The sequence below is a fragment of the Pantherophis guttatus genome, chromosome 2 (genome assembly GCF_059756535.1).
Source record: "Pantherophis guttatus breed Tessera chromosome 2, ASM5975653v1, whole genome shotgun sequence".
Classification (NCBI taxonomy): Eukaryota; Metazoa; Chordata; class Lepidosauria; order Squamata; family Colubridae; genus Pantherophis; species Pantherophis guttatus.
The window spans coordinates 280,008,800-280,022,478 of NC_142064.1; the positions used below are offsets into that span (position 1 = coordinate 280,008,800).

At 42.6% G+C, this 13,679-nt stretch overlaps 1 protein-coding gene across 1 annotated transcript; it reads left to right on the forward strand.

Moving 5' to 3' along the window:
• Positions 1 to 793: 793 nt before the first annotated feature.
• Positions 794 to 13,325, forward strand: LOC117668124 (uncharacterized). The gene is made up of 5 exons (XM_034421834.3): positions 794 to 4,159; positions 4,705 to 4,831; positions 5,367 to 5,449; positions 5,877 to 6,003; positions 7,746 to 13,325. Exons 1-5 carry the CDS (start codon positions 3,725 to 3,727, stop codon positions 10,388 to 10,390), a joined length of 3,417 nt encoding a protein of 1,138 aa, XP_034277725.3. The 5' UTR covers positions 794 to 3,724; the 3' UTR covers positions 10,391 to 13,325.
• Positions 13,326 to 13,679: the final 354 nt, after the last annotated feature.

Sequence of the window (13,679 nt, forward strand, 5' to 3'; positions counted from 1 at the left end):
TTTTTCACAGTGACCTCTGAAGCTGTGATGATGCAATCAAGACTGTGATCAAGACTCCCTGTGATCATGTGATCCAAATTCAGATGCTTGGCAACTGGTTCACATTTATGACCGTCGCTGTATCCCAAGGTCACATGATCCCCTTTTGCGACCATTTGACAAGCAAAGTCAATGGGGGAGCCAAATTCACTTAACAACCAGGTTAGTAACTTATCAACTGCAGTGATTCACTTAACAATGGTGGCAAGAAAGGTCATAAAACGAGGCAAACCTCACAAGAAATGTCTCCCTTAGCAACAAATTTTGGCCTCCACTGTGGTCGTAAATCGAGGACTACCTGTATTTCAATTTTTGAGGTAACTAAAAAAAAAAAGAACTGGATATCTTTGAGAAATATTCTCATTGGTGAAATTCGATTCCTTTCAATATTCTGGATTTTTCTTTCCTTCAGGACTGCCACAGCTTCTCCTCAGAGATGTCACAGCAATCATCTTTTGACCACTATTCCTCAGGGACACTGTTTGCTAGTACCGTATCTTCAAGTCCTACCCTTGAAAAGGACTTTAGTGCAGAATCTCTGCACTACTATTATTTTTTTAATTATATTACTATTATAATATTACTACTGTTATTTTACCAGAAGAGGAGGACGTCTTGGTCACTCGGTTCTTCCACATAGACAGGCGGGAAATCGTAGCCCCGCCCCTTCCAACGGTTCTTTTCCGAAGGTTCGCAAGATGCCTCAAAGGCGTTTTTTTTTTTCCTGAGGCGGAGTCCGCCAGGACAGCGAAATGGAGGGCCGGAAGGGTCCCCTGCAATCCTCAATATGGTCTTTCTAGGGAGAAGAACTCGCTCTCTTTAACCCTTTGAAAGCCTGGAGAGAACGAAAACGCCCGGAGCCTTTGATGTCCGTGCGCGCGGCTGCATCTGCGCGGCTCTCCGGACTTTTTTGGGATCGAGGTCCCAGGCGGGGAAAAGAAGCTTCTTCAGCTCTTGCATAGCTAAATGTCTATGGAGATTCTCAATCATCCAGGTCATGATTGTCCCAAAGGTGTTTTTTCAAGAGTCAACTGGACTTACTTGTTTTTCTTTGAAGACGTTTTCCCTTCTCATCCAAGAAGCTTTTGGACAGAGCTGAAGAAGCTTCTTGGATGAGAAGCGAAACGTCTTCAAAGAGAAACAAGTAAGTCCAGTTGCCTCTTGAAAAAGCACCTTTGGGACAAGAAACAGTTAAACTTTTGGCTCCTTTTCAAACCACTCCGCCTTCCTCACTGAGGATGAAAACTTTTCCATGCTGCTCAAAGGTGCTCTTTTGATTGCAAACATCTCATTTCTGTACTCCTTCTCGGATTTCCGTATGGTCTCCAGACCCAAAATTGGTCAAGAAGCAGAGGGATATCGATACCAAAGGTGCTTTTTCAAGAGGCAACTGGACTTCCTGGTTTTTCTTTGAAGATGTTTCGCTTCTCATCCAAGAAGCTTCTTCAGCTCTGACCAGATGGTGGGGAATGGAAGGACGACTCTCACCCTGGTCATCACTTCTTTACCCTCCTACCATCAGGAAGGAGATGTAGAAGTATAGGCAGCTGCACAAACAGCCTGAAGAACAGTTTTTATCCATGGGCTGTCACTCCTGAATGAGAAATAACATCATAACTACGTAGTAGGATGGACTTCAGGCCGGCACAATGTGTAACATGTTCACACTAGTGCAATAGGACTGTTAATATGATTTATTGGGTTAGGGATTTTTTGTCTTCACTGTTTTTTTTTTAATTTGATTTTATATGCTGCCTGTCAGCAACCTGCATTTACTCTAGTGCTGACATAAGAAGGAGAAGCGAAGGCATCTGGAAAGGGACGGCTGACTTTTCACCTACTTATTTTCCCTGGAGATAATGTTTCTGAGGAGATGAGATGGGAGGGGGGAATTCCTTTGAGCTGGAGTAGATTAGTAGATTGACACCGCCCTTCTCCGGAGACTCAGGGCGGCTTACAATGTGTTAAGTAATAGCCTTCATACTTTTGTATATTTATACAAAGTCAGTTTATTGCCCCCATAATCTGGGTCCTCATTTTACCTACCTTAGAAAGGATGGAAGGCTGAGTCAACCTTGAACCTGGTGAGATTTGAACTTGCAGTAATTGCAGGCAGCAGATGTAAGTGGATGTTAATTAGTCTGCTGAGCCACCAGAGCTCCTGTGAGTTGTATTGTGCTGGGGGGGGGTGCACTGAGGGAGCTCAACCGATCTCATTGTACATACATTGTGCACTGACAATAAAGATTTGTACTGAATTGAATTTTTTTTTTTTAATTTGATTTATATGCCGCCCTTCTCCGAAGACTCAGGGCGGCTTACAATGTGCTCAGCAATAGCCTTCATCCTTTTGTATATTTATACAAAGTCAGCTTATTGCCCCCACAACTGGGTCCTCAATTTATTGATTCCATCCTGCCAGAATTGAAGAAGCTTCTTGGATGAGAAGTGAAACTTCTTCAAAGAAAAACCAGAAAGTCCAGTTGCCTCTTGAAAAAAAAGCCCCTTTGGGACAACTATGATGTGGATAACTGAGAATCTCCAAAGACAAGCAGAGGGATGGTTTCTTGGACCGAGTCCCCTATGGAGCAGCATCTCCCTCTCCAGCAACCCATCCATCGCCTGCAGGCTTGGCACGCAGGACCCGCCAGAGGGCGCCCCTATGCAAAACAACCTCCGGGTTTAGCCGAAGAGCTTTTGCTCGCTCCTGGAAGCCTCTCGCCCGATGCTTGCAAGGGAGGGCAGGAAATGACCGTTCCCACCCCGAGGGAGCGCTTTGCAGGAAGCTGCGCTCTCTCCAACCGCTGGACCGATCCTGCGAACGGCTCCTGCCTTCCTTCGCTGGCCCTTCCTTTCCCGCAGCTACCCGGCTTGCGAAGCTCTTCCTTGCTGGGGAACGGCGAAGTCGGAAGGTTCTGGCGGGCTGAGACCGGGAGATCTTGTCGGTCTCCAGATCTGGAAGAGGGGTGGGGATCTGGTGGTGCTAAGATGGAAATCCCCCAATTTTCCACCTTCTGCACTTCTCACTCACCTGCCCCGTTTTTCCTGCGGGCCGCGCCGGACTCTTAATTTCTGCGAGGAGAGGAGGAGCTTCTTGGTCAGAGATTGAATTCTGCACCGTTCTCTTGAAGATTCCAGCAAGTTTAGGGTTGGGTTTCTGTTGAGAGCATCTGGAACATCTGCAGTTCAGAGGATCTGGGTTTTCTGGCTTGGAAAGGCATCCTCTTTCCAGGGTTTCAGAAAGGGAAGCAGTCCCTTCTGCAGCAATCCAAGGGTTCAGGCTGATCTGCACCCCGTGTCAATATTCCTGATATTTGAGTCTTTCCAAAGTGGCACCCTGGATGCATATATATATTAAAAAAAACCACACGCCACAAACTTCAAGATTTCTTAAGTTTCAAGAGAAACTTGCATATCCTTTGTAATGTGTACCCACAGTGGAAGTGGTACACGTGTTAATGTCCAAGATTTTTTTTTCACCCATTGCGATTACCTTGCATTAGTGGTTGTGATCTCTTGTTTTTGCTTTTAATCCCTGCAAGCCACTCTTGTGTATATTTTTCAGGAAGGTAAATTGTAAACATCTGAAATAAATCGAAGTTTTTTGTCAGTGCTTTGGACGATAGTTTTCTACGTTGTTTCATCTTAGCCTGCCAGCTGGACGTAATTCCCAAGGAATCCAGTCATGGAGGGGAGAAATGCCTCATTCTTCCAGATGGCTGAAGGGGATTCTACGCCCATGAATGAAAGTTGCTTTGCAGATTCAGAAGAGAGTTTGGATTTATCTGGACAAACAGCAAGAACTCAGCAGGACATTCTGAAAGAAGAAACCACACATTGTGGTGTCCGTCGTTGCCCTTTCAGGGAGTTCTGTTACCAGGAGGCTGAAGGACTCAGAGATGTATGCAGCCAACTCCACCTTCTTTATGATCGGTGGCTGAGCCAAAGAGACCACACGAAAACTCAGAGGATGGATTTGGTGGTCCTGCCCCTGGCCACCCTGTCCCAGATGGAGAACTGTGTCTGGATGAGTGGAGCAGAGACCAGCTCTCAGGAAATGGGTCTGGCTGAAAGCTTCCACCTGAGCCAGGTGGAGCAAAAAATGCAGCAAAAACAGCAGGTGAGATCAATGTGAATGAATTTTTTTTACAGGTTTCCATTGTAATATTTTATGTACACTGAGAGCATATGCACCAAGACAAATTCCTTGTGTGTCCAATCACGCTTGGCCAATAAACTATTCTGTTATTCTATTCCGTTCCGTTCCATTCCATTCCATTCCATTCCATTCCATTCCATTCCATTCCATTCCATTCCTATTCCTATTCCTATTCCTATTCCTATTCCTATTCCTATTCCTATTCCTATTCCTATTCCTATTCTAATATAGTTTTTATAACCCTATTGGGTATTTTTAATATTGTTTTTTCTTGTTTTATTGTTGTGAGCCACCCTGAGTGCTTTCGGAGATAGGGCTGCAAACAAGTTTAAATAATAGATAGATAGATAGATAGATAGATAGATAGATAGATAGATAGATAGGGTGATCTTAATAGAATCCTGTCCTGGTTAGGTAAATGGTTCTATTCAGCTTCACCCTGATTATTTCTAAGGACATATAACAAGTTGGGACAGGGGCAGTAATATTTTGTTTGGCTATTTTAGGTTCATGCGCTGTTCATGGAGATGGCCACCCAAGGTTCTAAAGCATTAGGGGATGTATCACATCTCCCTCAAGAAATTGTCTTCGGGGAGATTTCCCAGGAGGACCCATCTCAGGAGACTTCATCAGGTAAAAGAGGGTTCCTTTTGATGTATTGGAGTCCTCAGAAGCAGGGGTGAAATCTAGCAGGTTCTGGAGAATCGGTAGCGGAAATTTTGAGTAGTTCGCAGAACCAGCAAATGCCACCTCTGGCTGGCCCCAGAGTGGGGTAGGAATGGAGATTTTGCAATATCCTTCCCCCAGGAGTGGGGAGTGAATGGAGATTTTACAGTATCCTTCCCCCAGGAGTGGGGAGGGAATGGGGATTTTGCAGTATCCTTCTCCTGGAGTGCAGTGGGAATGGAGATTTTACAGTATCCTTCCCCCAGGAGTGGGGGTGGGAATGGAGATTTTGCAGTATCCTTCCCCTGCCACGCCCACCAAGCCACACTCACAGAACCGGTAGTAAAAAAATCTGAATTTCACTACTGCTCAGAAGTATACATTGCCTGAAGTCTTTATATTCCTGAGTTCCTGTTACAAGAATACCTTAGCCCTGTGTGCAAAATTTTTCTTTCGACTGTTTTTAAAACACGTACTTCCTCTGCTTTTATCTCATTCTCAGAAAATGGAGCAATGGGGATTGCACCAATGGAAAGGTCTCCTCTTTGTGGTGGTGCAGAAACAATGGTTGTACTTCCAACTCAGGTAGGAGGATCCCACCTCCCAAAGTGCAACGTAATTTATTCAAGGAACATGCAACGCTCTCCGCAGTGGTCTGAATCACTTTTTCAGAGCCAATTTAATATCTCCCAGCTAACAGTTTATCAGAGCATAAGCATCTTCCCAGTGTTCTGATAGCATCCATATATTCAAGCAAATCAAGCTTCTTCTTGAGAAAATCTCCCAATATCTTGATCTGGTTGTTCAATGAAGACTTGTATCACCTACTGGGCAACATAAGACATGAAAGTGTCATATAGGAATATCCCAATAGTCGCTTAATGAATGTGCCTCAGGAATTGATCAAAAAGAATATAAGAGATGTTCCCAACAAGTGGGATATTTTTTTAAATTAGAATTTGCAAATATTTTTTGGAATTGCACATTAACAAGGATTGCTATTGTCCTTTAGGTTCCGGTGTCCTTTGAAGATGTAGCTGTGTTTTTCTCTGAGGAGGAGTGGGCTTTGCTGGATTTTAACCAAAAATCCCTGTACAGAGAGGTCATGCTGGAAAATGCTAAGAATGTGGAGTCCATGGGTAAGGGACCCCTTTTGTTCTTGGTTGAAATTGGTGGGGAAGGTATATTCTGATGAGAGCTAAGCAGCTTATCAATTTCTTGGAGGATATTCAGGTCTGTACTTTAGCTGGAGAGAACTGATATGACTTTATGGGCATTGCACCTAGAGCAATAATGGCTAACCTTTTTGCCGTTGCATGCCAAAAGCAGGGGGAGCTTGGGGGGGTCATGCGCACACCCATAATTCAATGCCCCCCATGCTCCGCCCCTGCGCTGCCCCATGCATACGTGCACAACCCCCCCCACGCCTTGTTTTGGGCCCTCCCCAGGCTCCAGTGGCTTTCTTGGAGCCTGGGGAGGGTGAAAACAGCCTCCCTCACCCCCCCCCCGAGACCCTCCGGAGGCCAGAAACGGCCCATTTCCCGACTTCCGGTGGAACCGGAAGGCCCGTTTTTCACCCTCCCCAGGCTCCAGAGGCTTTCTTGGAGCCTGGGGAAGGCAAAAATGGCCTCCTCCACCCCCCACTGGAGGCCCTCCGGAGGCAGAAAACGCCCTCCCATAGCCTCCATGTGAGCCCTATACTTACCTGGCATCCATAACGGGCCACGTGGAGACACCTGGGAGGGGAGGGGTGGCATGGGCGGGGCAAGCCGAAAATCAGTTGGCTGGTGCGCTAGAGCAACAGCTCGTGTGCCCGCAGCTATGGCTCCACAGAGCCACCTGTGGCACACTTGCCATAGGTTTGCCATTACAGACCTAGAGTCATGTATGTGAGATGGGTGGCTATATAAATCAAAATAATCACAGCATAATTTTATTAAGGACTCTGTTAAATAAATAATACAAAACCTGACACAAAAATACATAAAAGAAAAAAATTAGAAAGTGCAACACACACACACACCCGCTAAGAAAGAGTCTTCTCTTTTCATCTCCAATTAATATTAATCAAGATTAACAATATATCACTGATTATTAAAATAAAGCCCAATACCTTTTCATTCCATAACTTACCCTGTTTTCTATAAAGTCTTCTCTAAATTTTCAGCTAGCCTTATTAAACAAAGATGTAGTGAAAATTAACCAAAAACCCCTAATAATATATAATGTAATATATTATATAACCCTAATAATATATAATGTAATATAATATATCCTTTCCATTTAATCTAGGTTCCCCTCATCTCTCTTAACAACTATTAAACATTACCATAATAACCCCTTGTTTAGTTATCAAAAGATTAATCCATTACACCAGTGGTCCCCAACCCCCGGTCCGCGGACCGGTGCCGGGCCGTGGAGTACCTGGCACCGGGCCGCGCAGCGGCCGGGGGACAGGAACGCTGCAGCGCAAAGGCTCCTGGGCCGTGCGCAATGGGCCTGCGCAAAAGCTCCTGGGCCGTGGCCCCACCCCTGCGCGCGCTCAGCGGGCCGCGGCGATAAAAAGGTTGGGGACCACTGCATTACACCATTGCATATTTCTGAAAGAAAAACTATCCAATCCAGATAATCATGAAACATCACAAAAAATAACCTACTCTTTAACCATACACAGGTAAACCAGTTTTTTTCCTTCTTCCTCCCAGCCATCTTTAAATCTCATTAATACTCCAAAATTATTAAAAGGAAGAGGTTTGAGCCCCCAGTCGTATTCCTACCACCTAGTACAGCCGTATTGAAATAAATATATAGCTAATATAATGTGATGGCACTTTCACTTTGTACCTTAAACAGCTGATGAATTTCTTTTTCTTCCAAACAGTTGACAGGCAGAAACCAGAGAATTATAAGGAATCAGGCGTGAATTCTTCGAAACGAACTGAAACTAGAGAAGGGTTATTGCAAAATCAGGAGGAGCCAAACATGACTGAAAACCAGTTGAACAATAGGATGGAGAAATCCTCTAATTTTAAGTATGGAGAAAATTGCACCTTCCATATGCAACATCACAAAGAAAAAGGAAGCTGTTTAAAAGCTGAAAAAATGTCCATCCATAAATCAGATGTCCATGAATATAGCAGTACCTGCACTAAAGAGAAGCAGCTTGAATGCAAGGAATATGGAAAAAATAATAATTTGAATCTCTATCTTACTTTACATCAAAACGTTGAGATACCAAAATCACATAAATGTTCAGACAGTGGGAAAAACGTTAATGAGAGCAGCACTTTTAACTCCCAGAAAACGGTTCATAGAGTGCAGAAGTCATGTAAAAGCAGAGAATGCAGAACAAGTTTTTATACAAGCAATGATCATATTGTGCACAAAAAGTCCTATCCAGGAAAGAAACCTTATAAATGCATGGATTGTGGAAAGAGGTTCTATACAAGTATTGATCTTACTTCACATGCAAGTATCCACACAGAGGATAAGCCATTTAGATGCACAAACTGTGGAAAGAGCCTCACCACAAGTAGTTCCCTTAGTGCACATAAAAGGATCCACATGGGAGATAAACAACACAAGTGCATGGAATGTGGGGAGAATTTCAGCCAGAGTGCTTCACCTAATTCCCATGAACCGATCCATACAGGGATGAAACCATATCAACACTTGGCGTGCAGAAAGCGATTTTGTACAAGGAATGATCTCATCGCCCATAAGAGGATCCACACAGGGGAGAAACCATTTAAATGCATGAAGTGTGGAAAAAACTTTACAATGAGACGTGGTCTTATTTCCCATGAAAGAATTCACACAAGGGAGAAAGCATATAAATGCATGGAATGTGGAAAGACCTTTGTAAGCAGAAGTGATCTTACTTCCCATAAGAGGAGCCATCCAGGAGGAAAACCATACCAATGCTCGGAGTGTGGAAAAGGCTTCAGTTGGAGTAGTAACCTTACCTCCCATAAAAGGATCCATACAGGGGAAAAGCCTTATCAATGCATGGAGTGCACAAAGAACTTCAGAGACATGAGTTCCTTTACTTCCCATAAAAGGTTCCATTCAGGGGAGAAACCATACAAATGTATGGAGTGTGGAAAGAGCTTTAGTCAAAACAGTCAACTTACTTCCCATAAAAGGGTCCACACAGGAGAGAAACCGTATAAATGTGCGGAGTGTGGAAAGAGCTTCACCACAAGTGGTTCTCTTACTGCCCATAAAAGGAATCACACGGGAGAGAAACCGTTTAAGTGCATGGAATGTGGGAAGAGTTTCAGCCAAAGTGCTTCCCTTACTTCTCATGAAAAGATCCACACGGGGATGAAACCATTCCAATGCTTGCAGTGTGAAAAGAGATTCGGTACAAGTAGTGATCTCATTTCCCATAAAAGGATCCACACGGGGGAGAAACCGTTTAAATGCATGGACTGTGGAAAAAGCTTTACCATGAGACGTGGTCTTACTTCCCATGAAAGGATCCACACAGGGGAGAAACCATACCAATGCATGGAGTGTGAAAAGTGCTTTGTAAGTAGGAGTGATCTGACTTCCCATAAAAGGATCCACACAGGGGAGAAACCCTATCAATGCACGGAGTGTGGAAAAAGCTTCAGTTGGAGCAGTAACCTTACTTCACATAAAAGAATTCACACAGGGGAGAAACCGTATAAGTGCATGGAGTGTGGAAAGAGTTTCAGTCAAAGCACTTCCCTTACTTCCCACGAAAGGATCCATACAGGGATGAAACCATATCAGTGCATGGAGTGTGGAAAGAGATTCAGTACAAGCAGTGAGCTCATTTCCCATAAAAGGATCCACACGGGGGAAAAACCCTATCAGTGCATGGACTGTGGAAGGAGTTTTAGAGACTTGAGTTCCTTTACTTCTCATAAGAGATTCCATACTGGAGAGAAGCCCTATAAATGCATGGAATGTGGAAAGTGCTTTACTCAAAGCAGTCAGTTTACCTGCCATAAAAGGATCCACACAGGGGAGAAGCCATACAAATGCACAGACTGTGGAAAGAGCTTCACCACCAGTGGTTCCCTCACTGCCCATAAAAGGATCCACACGGGGGAGAAACCATACAAGTGCACCGAATGTGGGAAGAGTTTCAGCCAAAGTGCTTCCCTTAGTTCCCATGAAAGGATCCATACTGGGATGAAACCATATCAGTGCCTGGATTGTGGAAAGACCTTCAGTCAAAGCAGTCATCTTAGTTCTCATAAGAAGATCCACTCAGGGGAGAAGCTGTATAAATGCACTGAGTGTGAAAAGAGCTTTCATACAAGCAGTTCCCTGATATCACATAAGAGGATCCACTCTGGCGAGAAACCATATCATTGCATGGACTGTGGAAAAAGTTTCATTACAAGCAGTTCCCTTAATTCGCATAGGAGGATCCACACGGGAGAGAAACCGTATCAGTGTCAGGAGTGTGGGAAGAGTTTCAGCCACAATACTTCCCTCTCTTTTCATAAAAGGATCCACGTAAGAGAGAACCCGCCTGCCAGCATATAATATGGAAGGAGTTTCATTCAGAATAATGAATGTCTGATAAAAGGAGCCACAAAGAGGAGAGGCCCTACAGATGTACGCAGTGTGGAAAGAACTTAATGTGGTTCCATTTCTGATTACAGTGTCAAAATAGAAATGGAATGAATTATAATTGAATGATAGGGAAGGAAGGAAGAAGAGAAGGGGTAACATGGATGAAGACAATTACAGGAACGTTTTAGAAAAGCTTCAATTTACTACAGTGAGGCCAAGATTGTGTGATAGGTATGGTATAGATCAGGGGTGTCAAACTCAAGGCCCGGGAGCTGGATCTGACCTCCGGGGTGCTTAGATCTGGCCCGTGAGGCCACCCTGGAAACAGCAAAGGACCAGCCCATGGTACCTCTGCCCGCAGCCCTCCCAAGCTCTGTTTTTTCTGGCAGCGGGTCGCAGCCGAAAACAGCTTGGGAGCCCGTTTTCACTGGCAGAGCGCTTGGGCCACCACAGGCACCCCCGACACGAGTGACATTGAGCTGGCCACGGCACCCAAGGTCAAACACAACCCTGATGCGGCCCTCAATGAAATTGAGTTTGACAGCCCTGATATAGATGGACTTGATGGGGTCTAACTAAGCATATGCCTCAAATATAACCTTATTGCAGCAAGGTACTCAGTATGCCCAAATTTTTATTAAACCAGATTTTTATAAGGAGACACTTTTTTATCTGAAATTTAACTGTTTCTCTAAGGCTTATAGTAGAGTTAGCTCTCTTTTCTTCTACTATCTACTTATCTCTTCTTCATACACCTCTAGTCCAATTAGTTTCTACATTCTCTCCTCTTCCTTTTCTAATAAAACTATCCCTTCACCAATTTCTCATATTTTTCTTGTTCCATTTGGAAGCTGGAAAAAGCATGTTTGGGTGTAAGACATAATGGTAAACAAGAACCAGTCTGCTTCCTTATTTTAATGGCAATGGAATTTTATTAAATTTTATTTACATTATTTTTATTCTTGACCTGTTCCTTTCTGAAGCATGATTTTGACAGTCCTTCAGATATGTGACTGACGTGACATTTATTGACAGGACAGTAATTGGATATCTACCAGTAAGAGACTCTACTTCAGTCAACCACAATACCCCAAAACCATTGGGAGAAAATGCCACACATTGGCCAAACCTGTACATGATACTGAAATATCGAAAAGTAAAGTGTGAGGAATTTGAGAGGAATCGCTTTAAAAAGACAGAACAACCAATTCAGTGGACAATGTAGTTCTCTTGAAGAACATTAAACGTGATGTGTATTTGGGCATAGCTTCTTAATTTGACATACACTTTATTGAATAGTGAACTGTAATTAAGTGAGGATTAGGTTATAATGGAGACCCCAGTGAAGCTATTGACTCAGTATGTGGCAGAGGAGAAAAAATAAAATCCACATTAGGGATCAGTAGGAAAAGAATGGAAGTAAAACAGCTGCAACTGTTATTCCCTTCTACAGTATATGAATATTGTGTATAGTTCTGATTTTCCCATTTGAAAAATGATATAAAGGAGATGGGGGAAAGTTCAAAAGCAGCCATCAAAATGATTAGTGGCTTGATTATATTTGTGTTTGGCACCCTCAAGCAAAAACTAACATAAAATAAATCACCCAGGTTCTTTAGAATGTGTGGCAGAATTTGTGGGTGGAGTTAAAAGAGGAATTAGACTAGAATTCTTACGTAACCCCACGTGGACTAAGTCCAAACCTTGAATTCCGTTGCCCATTATCTTGTTGTGGAATGGAAGGACTAAAAAACATTCCCAGGCCAGTCAGAGACAGTTTATTGCGCAAGGTTCAGAGCCAGATTTGTACCTGAAGCTTTGAACAAAGAAAGAACTCTGATACAATGGTTTTTATACATTTCTAAGACAAAGGATTCAGTGAGATCATACATTTTCCATATATGGTTAATCATGAGATCATACATCCGATTTTCCTTTTATGGTTACATTCACTTGTTAATAAGTTCATCTAATTACTTAAAGGATTAATCTTAGTTTATAAGATTATTTTAGCTACACAACTTTTCTTAAGTGCTCAGAGTCGCTAATGGGAGAGTTACTACTGTCCTTGGGTAAATTCATTGGATTAAGTAACTCTTTGTAACATATAGGTCTTTGTGTCATTCACAGTCAGGTCACTCAGATGTTTTTCCATATAGCAGTCCTTTCCATGACATCTAGGTATCAGAAGATATATTACCACTTAAAAGGGTTTAACTGTTTGTTAATGTAATTTCCAACAAGCACTTTCCTCTCTTATAATAATGTGAATAGATAGGGTCTCTCAGAGTTCATGTATCCAAGCACGTCTAATGTGAATAGAGAGGGTCCCCCAGAGCCCATATATCTGACTGTATGATTCCTATTTTATTCACATTATTTCTTTTATCTACATTATTCTTTATTTGCTCTTTACCTCAATCTAACTACAAACAAGTACTAAGCATTAGTTGTACATTTATCTTCTCAACTAATAGCATCATCTTGTATCTAGCTAAGTGACAAGCGAATTCAAGGGGGTTGAATTTAGTCTGCTTGTGGCTACATAGGAATTCTAAGCTGATCTCTTAATTCCACACCCAGATTCTGCCACTCCTACATGTGCAAAACTAGGTTTCAAGGATCATCTAATTAAAGTTGATTAGAAGATTTAGAATAGAGAGAAAAGTGTGCTTTTACCATGTCCATTATTAACCATAACCCTGCTAAGAAAACTGCATGTATTCCATCTCCAAGATTTAAAATTTCATTCAATAGTATTTCTATCTTTAATAATGGTTTAGATTTGCCTATATTTATATGTATATGTGTATTCATTATTTTATATACATTATTTTTCACAATGTTAGCTATGCAGTCACGCATGTGAGATAGAAATCCATTAAAGAAAAATAAATTTACTGGTTTTTATGTAGTTGTGTGGGTTTTTGTTTTGTTTTTTTTGCAAATGAACAAGCATTGATCTTTCTATAAAAGTGAATATTAGATACATATAAAAACAAAGCAGCATATTTGCTTATCTTTTTTTCCTTAAAAAAGTTATGAGATAGCCAGAAACCGGGCCACACAAATAACCGAAGCCCCATCTACGGGATGCAGTTAGCATGCAAAACCATGCCCCCTCCGGTCTACGGAAAAACCTCTCTCCATGGAACTGGTCCCTGGTGCCCAAAAGGTTAGGGGCCACTGATCTATGGAACTTTTTTTTTTTTTTGCTTGTTTGCCTAAATGTTCTTTATTGCAAAAGGGACCAGAGTGA

What these genes read in the sequence shown, in the direction of transcription:
- LOC117668124 (XM_034421834.3), top strand. Translation starts at nt 3,725, where the DNA reads ATGGAGGGGAGAAATGCCTCATTCTTCCAGATGGCTGAAGGGGATTCT. An exon ending in ATCTCAGGAGACTTCATCAG is followed by an intron (nt 4,832 to 5,366) that starts GTAAAAGAGGGT and finishes TCTCATTCTCAG; the next exon opens with AAAATGGAGCAATGGGGATT. An exon ending in TAAGAATGTGGAGTCCATGG is followed by an intron (nt 6,004 to 7,745) that starts GTAAGGGACCCC and finishes TCTTCCAAACAG; the next exon opens with TTGACAGGCAGAAACCAGAG.